General features: G+C 41.9%; 2 protein-coding genes across 2 annotated transcripts; both read left to right on the top strand.

Annotated features, from left to right (window-relative positions):
- Window positions 1-1,317: 1,317 nt before the first annotated feature.
- zpld1b (zona pellucida-like domain containing 1b) lies at window positions 1,318-8,129 on the top strand. The gene is made up of 10 exons (XM_053873303.1): window positions 1,318-1,414; window positions 3,683-3,903; window positions 3,980-4,161; window positions 4,445-4,517; window positions 6,293-6,390; window positions 6,617-6,697; window positions 6,856-7,027; window positions 7,088-7,193; window positions 7,792-7,821; window positions 7,957-8,129. The coding sequence occupies exons 1-10, from the start codon at window positions 1,318-1,320 to the stop codon at window positions 8,127-8,129; spliced, it is 1,233 nt and encodes a 410-aa protein (XP_053729278.1).
- A 4,619-nt stretch (window positions 8,130-12,748) lies between these two features.
- Window positions 12,749-18,035, top strand: si:ch211-229d2.5 (zona pellucida-like domain-containing protein 1). The gene is made up of 10 exons (XM_053872249.1): window positions 12,749-12,845; window positions 13,071-13,291; window positions 13,605-13,789; window positions 13,859-13,931; window positions 14,013-14,110; window positions 15,513-15,593; window positions 16,230-16,398; window positions 16,459-16,561; window positions 17,717-17,737; window positions 17,899-18,035. Exons 1-10 carry the CDS (start codon window positions 12,749-12,751, stop codon window positions 18,033-18,035), a joined length of 1,185 nt encoding a protein of 394 aa, XP_053728224.1.
- The last annotated feature ends 5,628 nt before the right edge of the window (window positions 18,036-23,663 follow it).

The following is a 23,663-nucleotide window of genomic DNA, read 5'->3' as shown; positions in this document are numbered from 1 at the left end:
ATTATTCATAGCTGCTCCTTTTCCTTCCACTTTGCAAAAACCCCATAGATGCTGACAAACAACAGCAGCTCATGAGTGGCTGTCACTCAAAAGGGAGCCCACCGACATCCCTCCATGACTCCACAACTGAAAATGAAGGCAACTCTAATTCTCAGAAGATGTTTGCAGGAACTATGCAACACTGTCTCTTTGGGAAAATAAAAATTAAATTCCATTACACCCGCCGCAGTTAAATGTCAAGCGCAGTCCTGAGTGTGTTTCAAGAATCTCAAATCCTTCTCTTCTTGTAATTAAAGCTTTGTTCCAACCGTTTTCTTCCCAGGCTTAGAAACAGACGTGCGTCCGGCTATTGATTTTTCTTTGGAAGTTAAAGCTGTGTATTCAAAGTCACCAGCTTTTTGAAATGACTGGAGCCAAAAGGTTGCTGGAGTCTGAATTTGCGGAGGAGAAGGCGAAAGTTTCCACAAAGAGGTGAAGGATCTTTCAGTCAGATCAACTGCTTTTGAGTTGAAGGTTGTCTGAAGGTAGGATGAAGAGAAGGAGTGATAAACCAAGTGCAGTCCTGCAGCGGCGACCGCACGCTGCTGTGTCCTTCACACAGACTCTAAGTGATGACTTGTGCATTCCAATTACCCACACACAGCCCTGCATCAGACCCGGAGTCCACTTTTATGTTCATGTGAATGTGGGCCACAGCGGCACCTGATGACAGCTTAATGCTGCCCTCCCGCTGAGACCCACCGTTTGTGTGAGCTGACAGACGGAGATCAGACCCAGCAGAGACGAGTGGGAACCCTCAGAGCGCGCTCAGGTTTCGGGGCGCCGTGAAAAGATTTGTCCCGGCCATTCAGATCCGCCCGAGTTTCCCATGTTTCTCTCCGCAGTCGGTTTTGTGAAAGTGTTTGGAGAATGAGCCCGGCTATCTCTCGTATCAGCACGCACAAACACAGCAGATGGGTTTAGATCAGGTTCATAAGCCCATTTTACTCTTCTGTCATCACAAATGAGCTTCCAGACAATGACTCTGAATGGCGCAGGAAACAGGTAAACTGGGGAGCGGGGTGAGGCGAGCCCGAGTGTGGGTCACCGCGGTTTTAAAAGGGATCGGGAAGGAGAGGGCCTGGGCCAACATGAGTTAAAGCGGGGTGCAGGGGCAGCAGGATAAGAGGGATTACTGGACTCGGGGAACCAGACTTTCACAGAGGCTTCTCAACGTCAGACTGAGATTTCTATGAGCGAGTAGCAGGGGAATGCGACGCTGGCAATGTTGACCTTCTGAAGATGTCAGCGGGCAGTGCTCTCTCAGGTGCCGAAATGATGTGCCTTATCTTCCTGCTGATAAGCAACGGCGCTACAGTCTTCGCACAGTTCAATGGATACAACTGTGATGCCAACTACCACAGCAGGTTTCCTGGTGAGAACCACCCCACAGATTATAATCTCTTTACTCAGCGTTTTCGGGAAGTGAATACGTTTAACAAGGAGGTCGACAAAAACCACAGCGTGAATTCTGAAACTGCGATATCACATTCATGTTCTATCTATAGCTGCCGAAGTGTAAAGGTTGCGGTTCAACGTGTGGACTAACTTTAAAAGTATTTCCTCTGCATGCGCGGTCAAGAGCAAAAACTCATCCTTATTCTGTAACGCGTCAGAAATGCATTAAGTATGAATTGATCTGCGCCAGAGGCAAGGATTAAGAGCGCAATATTGGCAGTGAGGAAGAGCTTCACGTTCAAAGGTCTGAATTTCATTAAAGGTCAGGGAGCAGTAAACATTAATGATAAGCAAATGTTACAGTTGGAGAACCGAGGAGAATTAACAGCGAAATGAAGACTTATATACAATGTTGTTGACTCTGTAATAAAGTAGCACATTTTCAGGATGAATTGAAATGAATTATCGGTCTGCATTCTAAACAATCCTTACATAAAAGGGCGTAGGTTACAAGTCAAGTCAGTAGCACCTGTTGTTTTGTGGAATTTGACATGGATCATATTTAGCACTTCTTACTATGTACTTCTTTTTCCTCCATATGAGGGACTGCAATCCTTTGCTATGTATATGTATACAGTGCATATTTGTCTCTCTGTGAAAAAGTTCCTGCCTCTGATCTTAAAAATTCATGTGAGGAAGTATATATATATATATATATATATATATATATATATATATATATATATATATATATATATATATTTTTTTTTTTTTTTTTTTTTTTTTTCCTGAGAATGCATTAGCTCAAGCATTCGCCTCTTCACTGCTGTGATGGAGAGCATCCTCAGCTGTGATACAGATGTATTTATTTATTTAAATCTCCTGTTATCCAATGGAAACTGCTTGACGAACAACAGTAACCAATTTAAGACCATTAAAATCATTGACACCAGCATTTATTCTATTTATCTGATTTTATTTTTTTAACTTTTAGCAATTACAAATAGATGAAAAATCTTTTTGGCCATGTGTTTTACCATTTTAAACCAGCATCAGTAACCCATATTTATTAAACATGTGTAGCGAATGATTCCCCACACACTCGCCTTCCTGTCCTCAGGTGAAATTTGGGCAGGAACTTTTTCACAGAAAGGCAAATATGTACTTTATACACACACACACACACACACACACACACACATATATATATATATATATATGATCCATGTCAAATTCCACAAAACAACAGGTGCTACTCACTTGTAACCTATGCTCTTATATGCGTTTTGAATGGATTGTTTTGAATGCAGACCGATAATTCATTTCAATTCATCCTGAATTGTGCTACTTTATTACAGAGTCAACAACATTGTGTATTATTGAGTGGCGTTGCCGGGCAACCAGAGCAGTATATTTGAGGTAGAAAATTGATTTTGTTAATGTGCTCTTCAGTATTCCGCAGCATTATTGGTGAGGACTGTTGTATGTCTCCAACAACGATCGATGCGGTGACTGAGGAAAACAGCAGTTCATAACATCATAACACCAACAGGAGTCCAACTGGTCTTTGAAGGGGGGTGAAGCCTGTTGATACTGAAATGACTGACATTATATTCAGGACATGCTTTCTTCTTAAGTCATTGCATTATTATAGACATAGGGATGAAACAAAAAACATTTTAAAAATATTTTTCAATTTCAAGAAGTATTCAGACTTAATATAAAGTGATGAATAAAGTTTGGATAGATATAAAAATGTTGTTTTTTTTGTTGTTATTTACGGTAACAACTATTTATTTTCTTTATAAGTATATCTTATTATTACATTTTGCTACATTTAGAATATTCTTTTCTATTTATCATTAACATTTTAATTTTACTGCAGCTCTCACCTCCTTACTATGACTTCACAGGTCAAAAAATTGGTTCAACTATTTGTTTGTGCACGCAGCTGAAGGATTAAACACAAAAGAACTATGTAGAAAAAATATATAAATAAATAAATAGCAGTGTGTATTTAATGTAGTAGTAGTAGTGATGTTCACTAGTAAATAAATTTAAGAAGTTAAGGACTACAATCACTGTGTGCATATCGTGAAGGTGAAGTCCTGTTAATAACTGATGAGTTTTTCTCAGTCTATATCCTCTTTTCTTGCTGGTTATGAACGACACTCACCAGCCTGAGGTGTGATGCTGTACTCACCAGTGATCAGAAACAATAGCTTGTGGTGCTGTTTTTTTGAAGGAGAACGGGACATAAGTGTGTACTGTGGAGTCCAAACAATCACCTTGAAGATCAACTTCTGCCCGGTGTTGTACTCCGGCTACACCGACGCAGATCTGGCCCTGAACGGTCACCATAGCGACACCCAATGTCGGGGCTTCATCAACAACAACACCTTCCCGACTGCCCTCTTGTTCAGCATCAGCCTCAGCACCCTGGAGGCCTGTGGGAACAGCCTGGTGGTAACAAATGCACCGGCACGCACCGAGCCTCTTCGCGGTCTGATCTGGAGATGAAGTGCAGCCTCTGTCTCCGCAGGTCAGCACGGCCTACGGGGCGAACGCCTACGGGAACATGTCTCTGGTGCAGATGGGGAACGTCTCGGGCTACATCGACACGCCGGACCCGCCGACCATCATCAGCTACCTGCCGGGCCTGCTGTACAAGTTCAGCTGCAGCTACCCGCTGGAGTACCTGGTCAATAACTCCCAGCTGGCCTCGTGAGTTCCAGCGCCAGACGCATGGCTTCAACCTTCTCCACTCTCATATCCTGCCTGAGTTACATCCAAACAAGCCTTGTTTATGGCGACGGCTCATTAACCGTTGAGTTCTCATTAGCATTTATGGCTAGCAGCGTTGACTGACAGGCTCATTCATGAATGCCAACGCTTCCTTCTTGGCCTATCAAACAAACCGTAATGTGTTTTATCATCAGGACGACAAAGTGTGATTTTAATTAATCTTCACTTCAGTAAACACCATAATACGCATGTGCTCCTGCAGCTCCTCGGCTGCCGTGTCTGTCAAGGACAGCAATGGTACCTTTGTCAGCACCCTCAGCATGATTCTCTACAACGTAAGTCGGCTTTGCATTTGTCGTCTTGAGAAACTTCCCTTTTTACTTTCCGCTCATCCACTTCCTGGGGACACCACACATTTTGCTCCTTAGTCTCTTGTTTCTTCAGATTCTAAATCTCCTCCAGAAGCAGGTTACGTATTTCTTCTACAACACTCTCGTTTTTTTTTCTTACGACAACCAGTCAACACCTCTATTAAACTTTCCATTCCTCTACTGTGTCAACGTAACAAACACAACACAGCGTCTCTGTGAGACACAGACCCTGGTGAAGCTATCAATGTCGCGCTTAGATGTACTCCCAGAATAACACACACAATGTACTGTACTTCACAACTGCGACAATCGATCTCAACTATACACAGCAAATTCCACAACTGCTAAAAGGCATTTACTGGCAATAAAATGAAGTACAACAACCGACACGCAGTGTGCAGTCCCTCACTCCCATGGTGTACTATATTGACATCGGGAAATACGAGACTTTTGCGTACAATACTGACGGCAAAGGCAGACTTCAGCGTTGCATGTTGACGCATTTGGGTTTCAACTGAAGCGTTACTATACTACTTACTTACTATATACTGACGCTGTGGGGGCAGTGTACCACGTAAAAGAAAGATGGAGGTTGGTTCCTTTTTGTTGTAAATACTAACTTGTCATTTGCTAGCTAAAGAATGTTTCAGTCGTAGAGATTTCCTGTCACATCAAGTGACATCAACAAAGCGCCCCCCACCCGACTCGCGCTTACTTCCTTTTCACAGTGCCCCCTCGACCCACTGTGCTGGAATGCTACGTAAAGCGTTTTTACTCCATTGAAACGCCTATGCGTTGACATGCGACGTGGAAGGCTGCCTTTGGCGTCAGTATAGGCCGCAGTAAACGTCTCAATGTCAATACAATACTTACGACAGGGATCGGTTCCGACCAACTGGTCGTATGTCAGTTTGGACGTAATTCGAATGCCATTCAAAATAGCCAGTGCGAGGGTTATAGGTACCACTGTTGTGGTAGATCACTGTGTGAGAGTGAGATGCAGGGAGACTGTTCTGCCGTAACTGTTGTACGCGATGCCACGCTGCTATGTGCTGCGGTGTCAGACATTGAAAAAAAAAAAAAAAGCATTTGCTGGCTGTGGTTGTAAGTACGGGTGGTCGTAGGTTGAGCAGGTTGTAAGTCAGATGTTACTTGTATATTACACCATGGGAGTGAGGATCGCTTGGAAGTATAACCAAGAGGGAAATTCGTAATTGTCGTACCAGAGCCTCAAAATTACTGTATTTTGAGGGTGATTATCGTACACCTGTCATAACCTAAGTATCAACGTGCTACTGCTCGATCTCCACCCAAAACAAACATATTTTGGAGGATTATAAATCAAAACAGGGTCAAGTAAATATGGAAGTATCATATACCTTGTAATAGTGATGAGGCTTCATGAAACTGTGTCCTGAATTTTAGAGCTCACTAGGGGGCGCTTTTGGTAAAAAAAAAAAAAAAAAAAAAAAAAGGTTTCCTTAAAAAAAGGTTGAAAAGCAGAGAGCGCCACCTACTGGCCTCTGAAAATGACGACACTGTTTCATGAAGCCCCGTCAGCCCGTCACGATCTGGTCATTCTGTCCTTGTGTTTGCTCAAGTTCCTAGAGAATAACATTGGGTGAAGATGAGTGCCTTGGTGCAAGTCTGCGCCCAGTGACAGCCACTGCTAGCGTTACACATCCTCTTCTCCTCGCTCCCAAACTGACTCATGAACTTGCAATTCTCTTCCTGCGCAGGATTCCACGTACAATCAGCCTCTCTCCATCCCAATGGCTGGTCTGGCCCTCAAAACCCGAGTATTTGCCGCAGTCAAGGCGACTAACTTGGACAAACGGTACAACGGCCGCATTATTACCCATGTTTAAAACAACACGGGCATTATGTTGCCCACCCTTTTTTTCCATCTATTCCAGATTCTGTGCGTGTCTCTTTTGCTTTAACGTCATTATGCCATTATGCTATTACAGAAAGGCGCCAGTCCGCCTGGGCAGACTGAATGATCTGCTGCGCAGTTAGATCTCTATCCCGCGTCCACATCTCTCACTTTTGTCCCGACCCAGGTGGAACATATTGATGGACTACTGTTACACCACCCCCTCAGGGAATCCTAATGATGAACTACGCTATGACCTTTTCTCCGGGTAATCTTGCTGTCTTACTTCATACCGCCAGACGCCGCTTGATAAGCCTCAATAGAGAGCTATTACCTATTCAGACCGGTTTATCCTGCTCGATGACACGAGCGCTGAATACTTAAGAGCATATCGACGTGTAACATCAGCCTGACTCTGTGACACAGGTGCAACAAAGACCCACAGACGACGGTCTTCGAGAACGGAAAGAGCCAGATGGGACGTTTTTCCTTCGAGGTTTTCCGGTTTGTGAAGCACAGGCACCAGAAGATGTCCACCGTCTTCCTGCACTGCGTCACCAAGCTCTGCAGGGCGGACGACTGCATCCTCCTCATGCCAGTGAGTGAAAAATCTGCCGTGACCTCCATCCAGAGCCTCATCTGAATACGTGATTGGCAGATATGTGGGCGGCGACGCAAACGGGAAGAGGAAGCCAACTTTGGGTCGCTGCCAGCCGCGAGTGGCAACGCAGTCATCACTGCAGGACCGATCATCACCAGGAGTGGTACGAAGTGACCTCAAGCTCCTGTTTTCAATATCAAAATGGTGCATGAATCTGCAGCTCTGGTAAAGCTGGACGTGTGTATAAGTGATGGACCTTTTAAGAAAACAATAACAAGAGGATAAATAATTCAAACCTTCAAAAGTTGGCAGACAACTTAGGCAGGTTGGAAGGGTTTTTATGTCCCTGGTGACTTTTCTCTCGAGAAGGATTTCTTATAATTTATGCGTCAGTAGGAGGTAAAACTTGCTATTCAGAGGTTAAAACTCTCAAAATGTTACATGCTTTTGACCCTGGCTGACACATAGCAGTTGGCTCCTGTAAGTCGGAGACTATTGTTGCAGAAGAAGAAAGATATATTAATATGTAATATAAATAAACATGTAACAAATATATATATTTTTGTTATTTATGAAAGAAAAAAAAGATATTTAAGTAATTTAATTTCATGTAATTTAAGGTTTAATATACTCCCATCCCATAAAAAAAAATTAAAAATCTAAATGATAATAATAATGACAGTAATGTGTGTTGAAAGGTGGTTGCGTGGGTTCTTCTTTTAAAATCAAAATAAGACATTCTAACTCCATTTTCTGTCCAGAGGAAACTCCTGTGAACAACTCCCAGCTCGGTAAGTCCCACCCTATTTGGTCCCTAAGTATCAGGACTGATGGAGACAACCTCGCAAACACACAGAAAGTTCCAGCTCCCGCATCTCACACCAGCACCTCACACTTGTTTTTAAATGTCTGTCTTTGTCCTGCAGCAAGTGGTGCGCCCTCCCGACTGTTGAACCCGGTGACCACCACTCTGATCACGGGCGTGTGCGTCCTGGGCGGGATCAGCACGGCCTTCTTCGTGCTGCTGGTCCGAGTACTGAAGAAGTCCCGCCTCCCTCCGAGTGAGACCTCAAGTGTTTGGAATCCTGGTTTTAAATGAACTCATCCGATTTTAGCTGATCTTGTATGTTTAAGTTGACTCATATACACATCTTTGTGATGCTGCACTGCCTGTTATTTTCTACAAGTATCAATAAATGTGTGTACTGTAACATAACATTTCAAGCATCATGCATCAATGGTACGGCTGATGACATCACGTTCTTTTTGTGTCATAACATTGTCATTTCCAGTAAAATTAGAATTCTGCCCAAATTTATTTTTAATGCCAACATCTTCCATTCTATTAGTGATAACTTGTACTCTAATCTTTGACTATAAAACAATATATTTATTGAACATATAAACTGTGCTTGCCTTTTCATTTCACTATTATTATTATTATTGTTATTTCATATATATATATATATATATATATATATATATATATATATATATATATATATATATATATATATATATACACCTCTCACTGCCATAACCTTTTCCCCAGCCTCCATCCTATACCTATCCCACCCAAAACACATGGCTAACTTCAACCAGAACTCTGAACCAAACTGAAACCCAATTAATAATAACCCATTTATTTTGAAATCTCCATCCTCAAATTGAGGTTTACCTTGCAGGGAACAGCCAAAATGTCCCCACAAAAGCATAAAGTCCCCACATGAACAGATAAACAAGTGTCACAGATGTCACAGATCCATGTCAGGAAATAGATTGTGGACCATAATGTGGGAGGATACTGGGAGGTTGACAGTCTGCAGTCCTGACTCCACCACCAGACTGGATGACAAAAAAAAGTCTTTTGCCTCATTATTCACAGCTTATTCTTCACTAAATAAAATTATTAAACAATAAATGAATAAAAAACAAATAAAAGGTTTCATCAGGAACAACTACCGCTACTAACGGTTAACAGGATAAAATATAAACTTCTCTTTTGCATTAAAATGTGTAATATAAACAATTGTAAGATGATCAAATGTTAATTGATAAAATTAAATTAAAAATAAAAATAAAAATAGAACAAAAGTAATAATAAGAGACAAGAACACTCTGTAGAAATATTTAAAACATGTATGAAACTCATGGCCTGGGACCAAATTTGTCCAACTAGTTTTTATCAGTATTTGTGAACCTGAAAAGCTCAGAACCAAATTGAATATTACAGTTCTCCCGTGCATGTAGAACAGGAGACACATGAGGATCACAGTGTCGAAGACTTGTTGCCAAATCAAATGAGGTTACAGATGCAAGAAACCATCCAGAAACCTTCCAAACTGTAGCTGACGCAGGAGGCAGGGGTGAAGGTTGGAAAATGGAGCTTGGCTTTGTCGAAACAATGCTTTCCTGCTGAAGGATCAGCCATGACTGAGGCATCACTGGACAGAAGAGATAAACTGATAACTGATGGAGGTCCAGGTCAGCCAAAGGCTGTGACTTGAAAACACTTGAAGTTCGGCCAGTGTCAGGCCAAACGGGAGCATTGCGTAAGAACGTGTGAATGAAACATGCGATGATGTGAGGAGCGCTGAAAGAAGACAAACTCTCTGGAATCCAAAACGCTTGAGAGAAGTTTTCTGTCTGTCGAGATGATTGGAACAAAGGAAAAGAGAAGTTCAAAGCACTCAGCTTTGCCAATTCTGTCCAAGGCCTCAGTGCTTTTCAGAGGTCTCAGTTCTAAAACATAGACTTGTCTCGGGAGAGACCGGCTACAACATTGTGTGCTGAGTTTGGACGTCTCTGAGGGGAAGTGAGCTCGACTGTGTGGCCATCTGAGAAGCTTTGTGTCCATATGCTTTATGTGTGATCTGATCATTACATTATCAGAACAAATTCTATATATGAATGGTGAATATTAGAAGCTGTGTTTTCCCCCCATTATTACTTTCATGTAAAACAAAATATTTTTTCACATTTTGTGAGCAGAATTGCATTTTGGGTTTTTTTTCTGTGATAAATGGGAAATCAAAACATATATATATATATATATACATATATATATATATATATTTTGTTTTGTTTTTAATAAAATAAATAAAAAATAAATAAATTCGATTTTCATATATACTGTATATATTTTTTGCATCAAAGATGAATCAATGTTACTACTGATGACATCACGTTCCTTTTTGTGTCATAACATTGTCATTTCCAGTAAAATTAGAATTCTGCCCAAATTTATTTTTAATGCCAACATCTTCCAATTTATTAGTGATAACTTGTACTCTAATCTCTGACTATAAAACAATATATTTATTGAATATATTTATTGTCCTTGCCTTTTCATTTCACGATTATTATTATTATTGTTATTATTTCATTTAGATGTTTATTTTTTGGAACATTTCTCTCATCATGTCATTGATCTTTATGCCCAATACTACACTTGTTTAAATCCGTAACTGTCATGTTTTATTGCCATGTCTGCAGCAAACATCAGTGGAAATGAGATGAACCTGTGTATTTAGTCTGCTGTCGACGCCTGACAGAAATCTTCATCAAGGTTTGATTTGGACTCTAATACTTCACTCGTGCTTCCATTAGAACCATTTGACATGTCAAGGCCTTGTGCTCCTCCAATCTCCAGGAAAGCGATCAAACCACCAGGCCCCGGCAGAATTAATCTCTCAATTTTGGCCGTATTGATTTTCCCTCCTGATGACCTATATAAACGTCCAGCGCGTCTCACATGTCTGACTCACCGGCTGTTTTTGTGACCCGACCGGCTCCGCTGCTTTCAGAGCGCTTTATCATCCTAATCCTGCCCCGAAAAAAAAAAAGCCATTTAGTGATTCATTCAGAGGCCACAATGGTTGGTGATAACAAGGTGAATGGAAGACACAGGTGCTGTTGACTGTCGCCGCTAATTGAGTCAAAGCTTTGCTCAAACTGAAAATGAGGCGATGAGTTGAGGCAAACGAATCCAGAGACTGAGACTAACCTTTCTCTGACTTATATCACAGCTTTAGATTAGAAGAGCTGAAACAGTGGGACTAACTTCCTGCTCAGCTCATCTGTGTGTGACACAGATGAGCTGAGACACTTTCAGCCACAACATCAGGAAGCGCATATGAACAAAACCGACAATAAGAAGGATGATGTCACATTAACACATTTAAGTTTAAGATTTTTTTGGCATTTTGTCACGCGTTTTGATTCTTTTTAGGTAATAATAATATTATTATTAATAATAATAACAATGCCAACATTATTATTATTATGGTTATTATTGTTATTATTATATAATTTGTATGCTTTAATTCATTCCAGACAAATATTCAAATGTGTTTAATAAAATTTTTATTTTTTGTCAAGTTCCACCCCTAGTTTACTTACGCATATTGAAATTGCTTCTGAAAAGACAAAATGGGACTTAAGCATGTTGTTACCACTGTATGTATCATCATGTCAAGGCAGAAACACATGTGTGTAGATACACCGATGAGCTGAGACACTTTCAGCCACAATCAGGAAGCGCATATGAACAAAGCAGGCAATAAGAAGGATGATGTCACATTAACACATTTAAGTTTAAGATTTTTTTGGGGCATTTTGTCACACGTTTTGATTCTTTTTAGGTAATAATAATAATAATAATAATAATAATAATAATAATAATAATACCACCAACATTATTATTATTATTATATAATTTATACACTTTAATTTATTCCAGTGACAAATATTCAAATGTGTTTAATGAAATTTTTATTTTTTGTCAAGTTCCACCCCTAGTTTACTTACGCATATTGAAATTGCCTCTGAAAAGACAAAATGGGACTTAAGCGTGTTGTTACCACTGTATGTATCATCATGTCAAGGCAGAAACACATGCATCCTGTGTGTCACCGTGGAGACACAAAAGACTCACGCACACGTCCATACATCTTTGGACTTGACCCTAATTTCCATACAGCCTTCCCATGTGGCTCGACTGACAGGATTTGTTTACAGACTCACATTTTCTTTGAGGTAAATTCCAGATTAAGATGAAGGGACCTTCCGTTTGATCAACAAATCCAACGTTTTCCATAAAGGAGTTTAAGGAAGCTAAGAGCCCAAATTGGTCACCAAGAAGTTCACGCTAGTTAAAGGGCAAACATAAGGCAAACCTAAAGAGGATTCAAAATAAAGACGATGCTGAAGGGAGAAACCATCAAACATCTGAGGAGAGAACAGCTCCTCTCTTCCCTTCCATGTGTTGAGGTGCCAGTTGACACCCAGCTCATTCTCTCCACTTTGTTAAGTGTCTCCTGAGCAGGTGACGAATCCCTTCACACAAATAGACTCGCCAACATTGTTCAGACATATAACTTTAAAGAAGGCTGTGTTGGGTTTCATAACTCGCCTCCAGGTGAGGACCACGGTGCCTCAGCCACAAAAAGCGAATTGTTCGTGAGAACTGAAGCTCCACCAAAGCACCATTGACCCTGTTTCCACCCAATCCCTCCTTGGTCTTAGAAGCTCCTTCAGCATATATAAACCTACACAGTGCTGTCACCTCAAACCTGCGAAGAGCTCAAGGTAAGAGTTGGTGCCTCAACATTGGCTGGATTAAGCATCTAACATGGAGCCCTTGGATTGATCTGAGCAGCACTGGACCTGACCTCTTTTTGTGCCTCCAGTTTTTCCACCGAGGGGAAGAGTGGTGATATGGCTCTGGTCAGCTTCCTCATCCTGACCTCCTTGTGGATTGCGGGCCGAGAGGCCCTCACTCTATCTGACTGTGGAGCTTACGCCAGACGCCCTGGTAGGTCGCCGACTCGGCATTGTTTATTGGAGTTATATTACACTCTAAAAATGACAAATTCCTTTTGCTTCAATGGATAGAATGAAGATTTTAGACTTTTTAAAATCTCTCTCTACCGTCCATCCCTCTGTCCTGTACCTCCCAGTTCTCCAGTCTTCATCCCTTGAATGGGGCCGAAATGGCTCAAAGCAACAGTCTCTTGAAATGATTCTGTTTCCCTTCCAGAATACACTGACATTGCCGTGGTTTGTGGCACGTCCACCATCGACTTGGCTATCCAGATCTGTCCGGCCATCTACACAGGGTACAACGAGAGTCTGCTGATCCTCAACCGCATGTTTTCCAATCCGGACTGTCAGGGGACTCTGGACACCTCGGTGACGCCCCCTGTGGTGAAATTCAGTTTTCCCATCAGAGAGGGAAACGCCTGCGGGAGCAACTTCATGGTGAGAGTCGGAATACGTACTGAGGTTCAAAGCTCTTGCACTTGAAAAGGACCAGTGCAGAGCTGAACACTCACTGTGTGCAGTTTTCAAAATGATTGACAGTTTGAATCAGGCGGTCCAAATGTTTTTGTGGCTTGTTGAATGATTGAAATAGACCTTATTAGAGTTGTTTCTCTGATATCGGAGGGTCATGATTTAAACACACTGGAGGAATAATGGTGATCTAACTCAGGGAATTGACATGAAAGCTTGGGTTCAGCAGGATTTCATCACTGCGGCCTGTGATGCACAGCTCCTCTCAATAATTCCTCAGACCACCAGCAGCCCAGGGACCGGGATTTTCTCTGAGTTCTCCAACATCCAGAAGGTCAATATCAGCGGAATGATTCGCTCTTTCGACCCCACCACTGGAACCATCACGTACAACGCCGAGCTCAAGTATTACTACTCCTGCGCGTACCCGCTGGAGTACCTGATCAACAACACCCGGGTGGACGTGTGAGTAGCCGAACCGAGGCAGGGATCAGCGCGGCACTGGACATCTGATCTGCTCTCTTCGCTTTGTAGGTCGTCCTCTTCCATCGCTTTGAAGGACAACAATGGGAGTTTCATCAGCACCCTCAGCATGACCTTGTACTCGGTACCGTTCCCGCTCTTTGTAACTTTAGAAGATTAATCTGTCGCTACAATGCAGAACGTGAATTGTTAAATCTCATTGCAGGATGTAAATTACACCAGACCCCTCATCATGCCACCGCTGGGCATTGAGTTGAGGAAAATCGTCTACGTGCAGGTGGCGGCGTCCAACTTGACCTCGCAGTAAGACCCTTTGTGATTATCAAACCGAGTTCATCATATGTTAAAGGTCAAAAACTTGAACATTATTAAGGCAAACACAATGAGAGCTCCATTTACTGTCTAGAAAATTGAGGGTAAAACATCTGTCTTTGATTTTCTGAACTGAATGAGTTCTATTTTTACTCACATACAGAAAATATCATTCGGAATGTTTTGTGTTTTTGCAAAAATAAACCCACTAGCTCAAGCGAACCCTGAATATCATTGCCCTGTGTCGATTGTACAAGTCACATCCGACTTACGACCTGCTCGACTTATGTCCACCCGTACTTACGATCACGGCCAGCAGATGCTTTTTTTTTTTTATTCAATGTCTGGCACCGTAGCACATAGCAGCCCGGCAACACGAACGACAGTCACGGCAGCACAGTATCCCAGCATCTCACTCTCACACCACGATATACCACTACAGTGGTACCTATAACCCTCGCGTCGGCATTCGATTTACATCCAATACGACTTACGATCGCTTGGACGGAACCGATCCCAGTCGTAAGTCGGATGTTACTTGTATCGACACAATTTGCGACAAGCTCTATCGGACAGCAGGTGGCAGTAGCATCAGAGTTTCTTAAACCATGGCCCATGTTCAGTTAGCGCTCACACGCCTGACGCATTTTCCTGCTGCTCCCATGTTTGAACTTGGGGCTACCGCCGTGCTGACTGTGTGATGACGTGACGGATCAGTTGCCAGTTCGGGTCCTTGTCAGAGAACTGGACTTCAGCTGTGAGCCTGTGCCCAAGTGGCAGTTTTTACAATGTCAACATTAGCATTGCTACGTCCACAGTTCAATAGCATTGAACAGGAATCTTTAATCCTCCTGAACACAGAGACGAATCAAGTCTCTTCCAAGTTAGCCAACGTCCAACCAACCAGGAAGTTCTTATGAAATACATCAAGCTATTCTGTTGTTATTCTGGTAGCAAACAAGCAAACCAATGATATAATATCAATATTTTTAAGTGGCATTTTCAGTGATATATATATGATAACAATGCTCACATTCATAATTTAAGCCTCCCAAAAAAGCGGGCCTCTTATATTCAGTTGAGTTTGACACAGGTTTCAGACTTCTGGGCATCCCCCTCATGTTTGACCCACTTTCTAAGGAGGTCTTTGTGAAAATAAATGGCTCTCCCCTGAGACAAATAATACTTCTGAAGTCGGCCACTAATAGCTCATATCTCATTGTCAGCACTCTGGTGAATGCCAGTTCTGTGGGTGTTTGCTGGCTGATATGAACGGCTGTCCTGTCTCCTCTAGTCCACCACCACCTGTCTTGATAGATTGTTACATTTGAGGATTCCGCCTGTGACCTGGAGTCTCTGACTCGGTGCTGGGGACCTCATTCTTTCTCCACAGGTACTTTGTGCTCCTGGACCGGTGCTACGCCTCGGTGTCGCCGCTGCCCTTCAACTCTACCTCCTTTAATCTGTTTGTCGCGTAAGTTGAAGGCAAAAATCCTCACACACCATTCTATCCACTGTTTTTTTTTTAATCTTCGAGGTTGGAGCGGCTGATCAGAACAGGTCCAGTGCTTCAGATTTAGTCTATATTGTTTTTTGACCCCTTGTATGAGCCAACAGATCAAGATAGGCCGCCATCTTGAATCCTGGTTAACCTGTGTGGAATGTGACGGGAGGCACGGAGCAGAACCCCAGAAACAGAGGCGTGAAGCTGAGAAAAACATCCTGAGACACTAAATAAGATCAAGCTTTCAGGTCACGACAGAATAGATCAAGTTCTCAGACACATGAAGCTGCCATCTTAGAGAGGTCCACCAGATACTAGGGCTCCGGTTATAATGTTACGCCTCTCTATGTCTGACATGTTCCACTGGGTGAGGGTCGAGGGGCAGATACCTCTTCCACAGCACAGAAGTCAAAGCTTACTGAACATGGGAGTTTGACTGAGGATGAAGTTTAAATAAGGAAGGCAGTGAGGCTCAAGTTTGCAGCCCCGCCTCCGAATTCTAGCGTGTCTCTCGTAGTCTTTTGCTTTTCTACCACTAACACACCACCTGTATCTATCCATGCAACGTGCAAGGGTGCACTTGTGAGGTTCCCCTTCTATTGAAAGGTGCTCCCTTGACCAGATGACCACCATGGTGGAGAACGGCGACAGCCAGGTGGCTCGCTTCTACTTCCCAGTCTTCCGCTTCATCGAGCAAGAGAACGAGACGGTGTCTACCTACTACCTGCACTGCATCACACGACTGTGTGAGCAAAGCACCTGCAGCACCTTTAAGGTGGGAAAAGTCACGCTGACATCTTCAGTGACCCCAGCTGAGTAACCTTTTGATTCACAGCAATGCAACAGGAAGAAGAGGAGCATCGAGACCACTGTGGTGCAGGACAGCATCACAAGGCCCTCGGTGCTCACGTTGGCCATTAAAGCCCAAGCAGAGAACAGTACGTAACAAACATTCTGTCACACATTTTAGTGCGGGTGAAATATGTCAGAGGATAGGGCCATGCAAAATGGCTCAGGAGCCAAACGTGGAGCCTCATAGGTTCCCCACAAATAAGTCCAAAGAAACTTGTTGACATGTGGTGGGACTACTGTATCTTTAGTTCAACTCTGTCTATAGTGGTCAATAGTCTGTAGTGACCATTGGTCGCAGCACAGTTTACAGCCAGCAGGGGGCTGATCTGAGTTGCAGGAATTGCTAATACAAGCTGCCAAAAAAAGCCAAGGGTCATCCTGGAGTCGCCATGTACAACTGGGAGGATGCGGTCAAAAACTCAGGGCGGAACCAAAACACACTCCCTCACTACTCGAATAACTCAAGCATATATATGATATATACAAAGATATACAAATATTTTACATCTTTTATATGTACATTTTTAATTCTTTAGTTTTATAAATACTTTAGTTGAATATATATATATATATATATATATATATATATATATATATATATAGAGAGAGAGAGAGAGAGATAGATAGATAGATGCATATAGTTATAGAGTTATATATATAGCTATATATATTGTATATCTTTTTTAATAATTTAAATGATACATTTTAATTTTTAATTTTAAATTAAGTTTCTCACCTGCATACAATTTTAGCCATTAAGACATTTAGAGATTTGACCATTGAAAATAATGATAGAAAATCATTGTTTCATCCACTTGATTAAAGCCTCATACAGTCAATGACAAAAACATAAACTTCAACATACATGATTTGTGGCAGTAAAAAAAAAAAAAATTAAAAAAAAACCCCACAAACACCGCACAGGTATTGTGAACTAGGTATTAAAGCTGAACAATATCAATAATATTCAGGTCATTGTGCTGAGCTTTAAATTCATATTCCAGCTGGAAGCAATTTACATTTGACACCTCAATATAGCACTCACAAACCTCAAATGTTTTCACGAGTATTTAGCGAAGCAACAGGTGACTGAACATCAGACTGAACGTTTTTGCTGTCGATGAACGTCCCCTTTGATGAGGCAGAGCCATTAGAGTCCCTGACTCATTTGAAAGTCTGGATGTTTAATAGCAAATATGGGTCATTTCTCTCACATTCTAAAGCTTCTTTCTTTCTTTCAGCCGTCCAAACTAAAGAGGAAGGTGAGTATGCTCCGTCTTCCACTGTGATTTATTCAAGTCGGTGCTAATTAGATTCCTGCTGAATGAAAAGCCTCTTATCTGCATTCTGCAGTGAGTTGTACCATCACTGCTGTCGGCTGGAATAATGCCTCCCATTTGGTGTCGCTCTCATTTGTGCACAGCGCTGTCTGGTGGCCGGTCTGATGGCAGGGGGGCGTCCGTGGGCCTGGGGATCGCCGTGGCCGTCCTCACTGTGATGGGCGCGACGGCCGCCTTCATGGCCGCCTCCTTCTATCGGAAGCTGAAGCGGCTGAGCTAGCAGAGGTCGAGACGACACCACCGGTCCAATTCACATTCTGGTGGAGGTACAGGACGCTGTCACGAATCACCACTATTGATCCGAGCACTTAATATGTCTTTCCAATCCATCACAGACTGTGGCGAGATATGGAAGGTGAAGTCTGAATAATTCTGATATTATTTTGAAGCAAAAGGGCAGAGCTGACTGGAGGACGCTCAGGAATATACGTCCCACTGCTGGTTTGCTGTCAGTGTGTAAATATCATGTCACATATGTGAAATAGAACATTTTTATGACACTCACAACAGCGCGAAGAGGATTGTATGGAGTTACATTTATGCCACAAGTGGAGAGAACAAACACAGAGAATAAATTAGAAGATTAAATGATGCATTCAGCTGCTTGAATTGTTCACATATGTATGAGCAGAAGCAGCTGAAACAGTCTTTTCAACACAGAATTCAGATGAAAAGGTGGTTTCCTTATCATTATTAAAATATAATAATAATAATATGTTGCTCCTTTTTATGGCCGTGACTTAATTACAAATAGACAAAGAGCACTTCACAAAATTTTACATTATTTATATGATTCAATCCAACAATTTCATGTTTGATTTCTTATTATATTTTTTATAAGTTCATTATTTTTTTAAATCCTATGGATAAATTGATTGCATACAAGCGGTCGTGTGTGTTTACAGGTTCCTTGCTGATTTGATGCCTTATTTAGCATATGGAATATTGTTGATAGCATTGAGCACAATGGGACAGCAGGTGGCAGTAAGGTGTGGATCTTGTTGCTTCCTGAATATTTTATATTATATTTTATTGATTTTTGATATTGATATTTTATTGAAATCCATCCATTTTTTGTGTTATTGAAATGCATAAAATGACATGAGATATAATCGTAAAGTAAAGATGAGAGTCCTAGAAATTTGGAATAATTATGATTTATTTATATCTATTTTTAATTCAGCGCCCAAAAAGTCAGACATAAAGAAATCAGAAGCAGTCTGTTTTATTTTATTTTATTTTATATTCAAAGCAAAACCTACTTCATCATTGGTGAAAACATCTGAAAAAAGTCATTCTGTGCATATTGGTTTTCATATAGGAGAACATGAATAAAGGAAAGCTGATTCGCTATATGAATATTGGAAAACTTTTCTTCATATATATGAGGTGAGCAAAAGAGCTGTGAACCACATGTGGCAGGAATGTAAATCCATGTCTTGACTGCTGTTCTTGCATGTTGTAGAAGAGCAAATCTTAGATTGTCTTCTGTTGCCAGGGATTCATATTATTTTTGGTCATATTTAAGGCCAAGTAAATACAAACAATGCATCCTAGAACACACAGTTATTTATTTTCATGTGTTGATTTTTTTCATTTTTATCTTATTCAAACAGCCATTTTGTTATCACGATGTGTATCATGTCACAGAGTGAATGTCACCGAGCCTCTTTCCGATTAAAGCTTGCAGGATTTAAAAGCAAAAAGGGTTTGTCTTCCAGTAGCAGACACTCCACCTGCATCTTAACCACCGTCTCGCCGCTAACTTTATGCCAGACATATTTCCAGACACAGGATTTATTCTTTGGTTTTTCAGTGTTCATTCATCAAACTGAGGACCTGTGGCAGTCACTTCTGCTCGGTTGTATGCAAATGGAGCTGTTTGCTATGTGTGACGATCAGCGTCTTTAAGCCCAGGAAACACTCACATCCTTGTGGCTGTAATGAGTTCTGGGGGGAATTGGAGAGTTTCTGGAGTCGCGTTCGTTTCACCACTCACCACTAGAGGGCGTGTAATCCCCATTTCTAGTGCTCCATTGTGAGTGGGTGAGTTATTGAAGTATCTCAAACCAAATATTAAATTGAATAAACAGAGTTTTAAATTCATTTTAAAGCAGCAAGGCACCATCCACGGAAAAGTGAGTGGCAATCTCAGTCCGCGGTGTTATAACCGCTGGTCTTATGCATTGTTAAATGGGCCACTCTCGGAGACGCTGACCCACTTTAGGACACGATAAATCACCAGAGCCGCGAGGTAGCGCTCCACTGGTGAAGTAGTAACCCAAGGTTTAGACCCCCTTTTTATGATTTCTGTGTAATTTAATTAAAGTAACAGGGATAAACGCCGGCTGCAACAGGGCGGACATTAACCTCCGGTTCAAGTGTGGCCTCTAAAACGTGAGGCGGATCCAGGGAGAAGACATTTGTAATCCAGCTCATGGCTCTCCTGACGCGTCCTTTTATTTGATCCTAAAGCTGTGCTCCAGCTAAAAGCCTGTCTGCTTCATCAAACTGCCGTAGATTTATTTTTGCTCCGTAACGCCGGCTTTTGTGTCTCTTATTAAAAGTGTGGGCCGTACCTTGGGCCGAGTGGACGATGAAATATTGATGGGACAGCTGTAATTTGGGGGCTGCCTGCAGGACGACTGCGGGACTCGACAATGCGTCCAGTGTTTTTTAAAAAATAAAAGTTGGCTAGAGCTGGAGCTGCCGATGTGGCGACTGCAAGGTTCCGTTTCGTTCCATTAACCTTTGGTAATGAGACGCTGAACCCCAGAAACCACAGGTCAAATGTAACGTCATGTTCAAGTTGTTTCGCAGGGAGAAGGACTGACGAATAGTTTTGGACAGCTCAATGCTTCTTTGTCTCCCGACACAGACATTATTCTCAAAACACAAAAGATTTGATCCGAGACTGTGCACACGTCAGCACAAATCAAGACTTGTAACCGCTGCAACTTTCTCCAACTTGGAAAACAGATCAATTGTGTAAATACGCTCCACACTGGAAGGTAAATACGACCCGCAATGTAAGGCACTTGTTAATAATGCATGACGGAACACAGCAGAACCAATACTGTAGCTGATATTTCAAAAATGCACATTGCCATTACGCAACTCTATATAGGTTAGCAGAGCGCTAAATTAAAGTTTGGCAAAATAACAATGAAAAAAATAGAAAAACTAGAGCTCATTGTTTCCGTCCTTCCTTCTCTATTTAACAAGTCATCATAATAAACAACACCAATAAGACTAGTAGCTCTTGCATAGCAAATGCAAGCGCAAATCTGCTAGCAATGCTAGCTATTTGTGTTGAACTTTTTAAATATTCAACTTTATATGTTACATCTAAAACTACTCATTCACATATAATTCATCAAACAATATAGCTACTGCTAATGCTAACATGTTAGCATACTCTTTAACAATGACTATCCAGTAAAAAAAAAATAAAACGAGTATTTAAAAATATCACAGGGAAGACATCTAGCAGAACAAGCTTTTGAAAATAAAACACATACTTTAAGGGCGACTGCTGCAGCGATGAAGCATGCTAGGACGCTACTTTAAACAAGACGCCAGCTTGCACAGACCCCAGGTGCGCAGCGTTAGTCAGCTGAAGCAGGATCCAGCCAATAAATAAGCTTCTAGTTTTCTGCCTTCCAACTTCCTTTTCAATAATTTCACCTTGACTCAAGCATTAGCTAACTGCGGCAACGGCACTTCAACTTGGATAGGATGAGTCGGCACATTTTTCCACTTCCAAATTCATGGTGTCTATTATTTATGATCCATTGGTAAGAAGCGCTAAAACTGAAGAGTCAAAGCTCTGAGTTGCATTTTTATTGACATTCTTTATATATATATTTGATTCGAGTTATAGTTATTTATTTTGTGAGTCCAAGAAACGTCCAAAAAACGGAGCTGGATCTCAATCATTGACAGGCCGCTATGTAAATGATTACGCGTGATCAATTATTGATAGTAAGTTAGCTGGTCGAGAGAAGGGGGGTTTGGGGATTTTAGACAGACTGGAAACAAGTCTGTTCCACTCGTAAAGCGAGTCAGCCTTTTTAAAGATGGCTACCGCTTCATAGCCACAGTCTTGGCTCAGGCTAGCCGCTAAAAGGGCTTCGCTAGGGCACGTCAAAGAATGCATGGTGTTTGTGTGGGCTAGAGGTTGGAATCCTAAAAAGCAGGCACGTGCTGAGATATTTTGGGAGTCTGTTATTGTTGAAACAATGAAACTTTAGAGATCCATTTCATGTGTCTCTATAGTGGTCAAAGCGTGGCCCTGTAGAACGGAAGTTAGCTTGTTCATGTCCGAAATTTTACCATGAGTCAGTTTGCAATATCCATCTCCCAACCACAGCACAAACCAAAATGTCCTAATAAAATGTGTCAATACTCTGGATGAAGGGCATCACTCAAACACCGTGCTCACATGCTGCGGGTGGGAGGAGTGGCTAATGTACCGATGCACTGCGCGGCATGATGTACTTTCATATATATTCCCTGTCAGATATCAAAATATATTTTGGCGGAACTCACGAGAGAGTAACTTCTTCGCTCAGTAATTTAAGAAGGGAAAAGAAAGGGTCCATAAGGGGGAACTTTCCTCTTGCAGGGAAAACGGGCTGGTGCTGGAGCTAAAAAGGTTTGTATTTATGATCTAGCATTTCCTTTTTTGACTTAAAAGGGCAGGAATTGTGGCAGGTTGCAGTTGTTTGTCAGGTTACGTGAGAGGGCTGCCTATGAAAGAGCGCACATTTTATCGGCAAAACCTCACAAGGACGGCCGATAAAAAAAGATCCCAGATTAGCAAATATATAGTGGCAGAGCCGTAGTCCACGGTCAGATTTCCGATTCTAACAGCTGACCACACAAGACAAGGCAACATTTTTGTATCTCAAACAAACGCTCACCCACACAGCCATATAGCTAAGAGCATCATCCGTTAGCAAAACGCATTTTTTCGTGATGCCGACGGCCTGTTTGGAATGGATGAGTTTCACCCACGGACATCAACATTACCGTGGATTTTGGTTCCAACCAAATGAGCAAGCTCGAGAGTCTTCACCACAGGGTGTCAGTAGAGGTTATGGGAACTTGTGCCTTCAGTAAACAGGTCTAGGAAAATGGCCCTAGGTGATGCTTAGCCAAGCGTGAATCAACACGCAGTAAACACAGGGGACGATTGAATTAATCTCTTCCCAAATGTTGTGTTTTCACACTTCTGTTCCCCTGTAACCACAATTAGACACAAGGCCCCCTCCCAGGTCTGATCCTGCTTTCAAAATAAATATATAAAACACACTGAAAAAATACAAAAGTTCTGTTCTTTTAGTTCGTGTCGCGCCATGTTTTTGTTTGGCTGCTGTACAGTAGCTAGCACATGAAGCAGCGTCAAACACACACAGGTGGTGACAGTGATGTGTCTGGTTAAACAAAAATAGGTGAAGTAAATATGTGTCGGTGAGTCATCAACAGACTTGTGTTTGTTTTCTTTTGTATGTTTCATTTAGCGAGAACATCCAGCTCAGCCAGCTAAAGTGGCTATTTGCTAATACAGCGCTCTTACGCTGAGAGTCCACAATGACATGCTCTATTTGTGTTTTCCTCAAGGATTTGAGCAGGTTTTCAATGACTCTTCAGCAGCTGGTGTTTATCGGCTGCAGCGTGAATGCGACATATGTTGAAGTGAAGGTTCAGCCGTCTGCGTCTGTGAAGAGGCCGTGATGGTCCAATTAGTGTGGAAACCAGGAAGGGACAGGGGTGAGCGCGCGACACGAGGAGCCACTCGAGAAGCCTTCGGGGGGTGTTGTGGAAGAGTTCCAGCCAAATCTCC

Source organism: Synchiropus splendidus, chromosome 8 (genome assembly GCF_027744825.2).
Source record: "Synchiropus splendidus isolate RoL2022-P1 chromosome 8, RoL_Sspl_1.0, whole genome shotgun sequence".
NCBI classification, from domain to species: domain Eukaryota; kingdom Metazoa; phylum Chordata; class Actinopteri; order Syngnathiformes; family Callionymidae; genus Synchiropus; species Synchiropus splendidus.
Note: the sequence above shows the minus strand (reverse complement) of the source record. Positions and strands in the feature narration are given on the sequence as shown.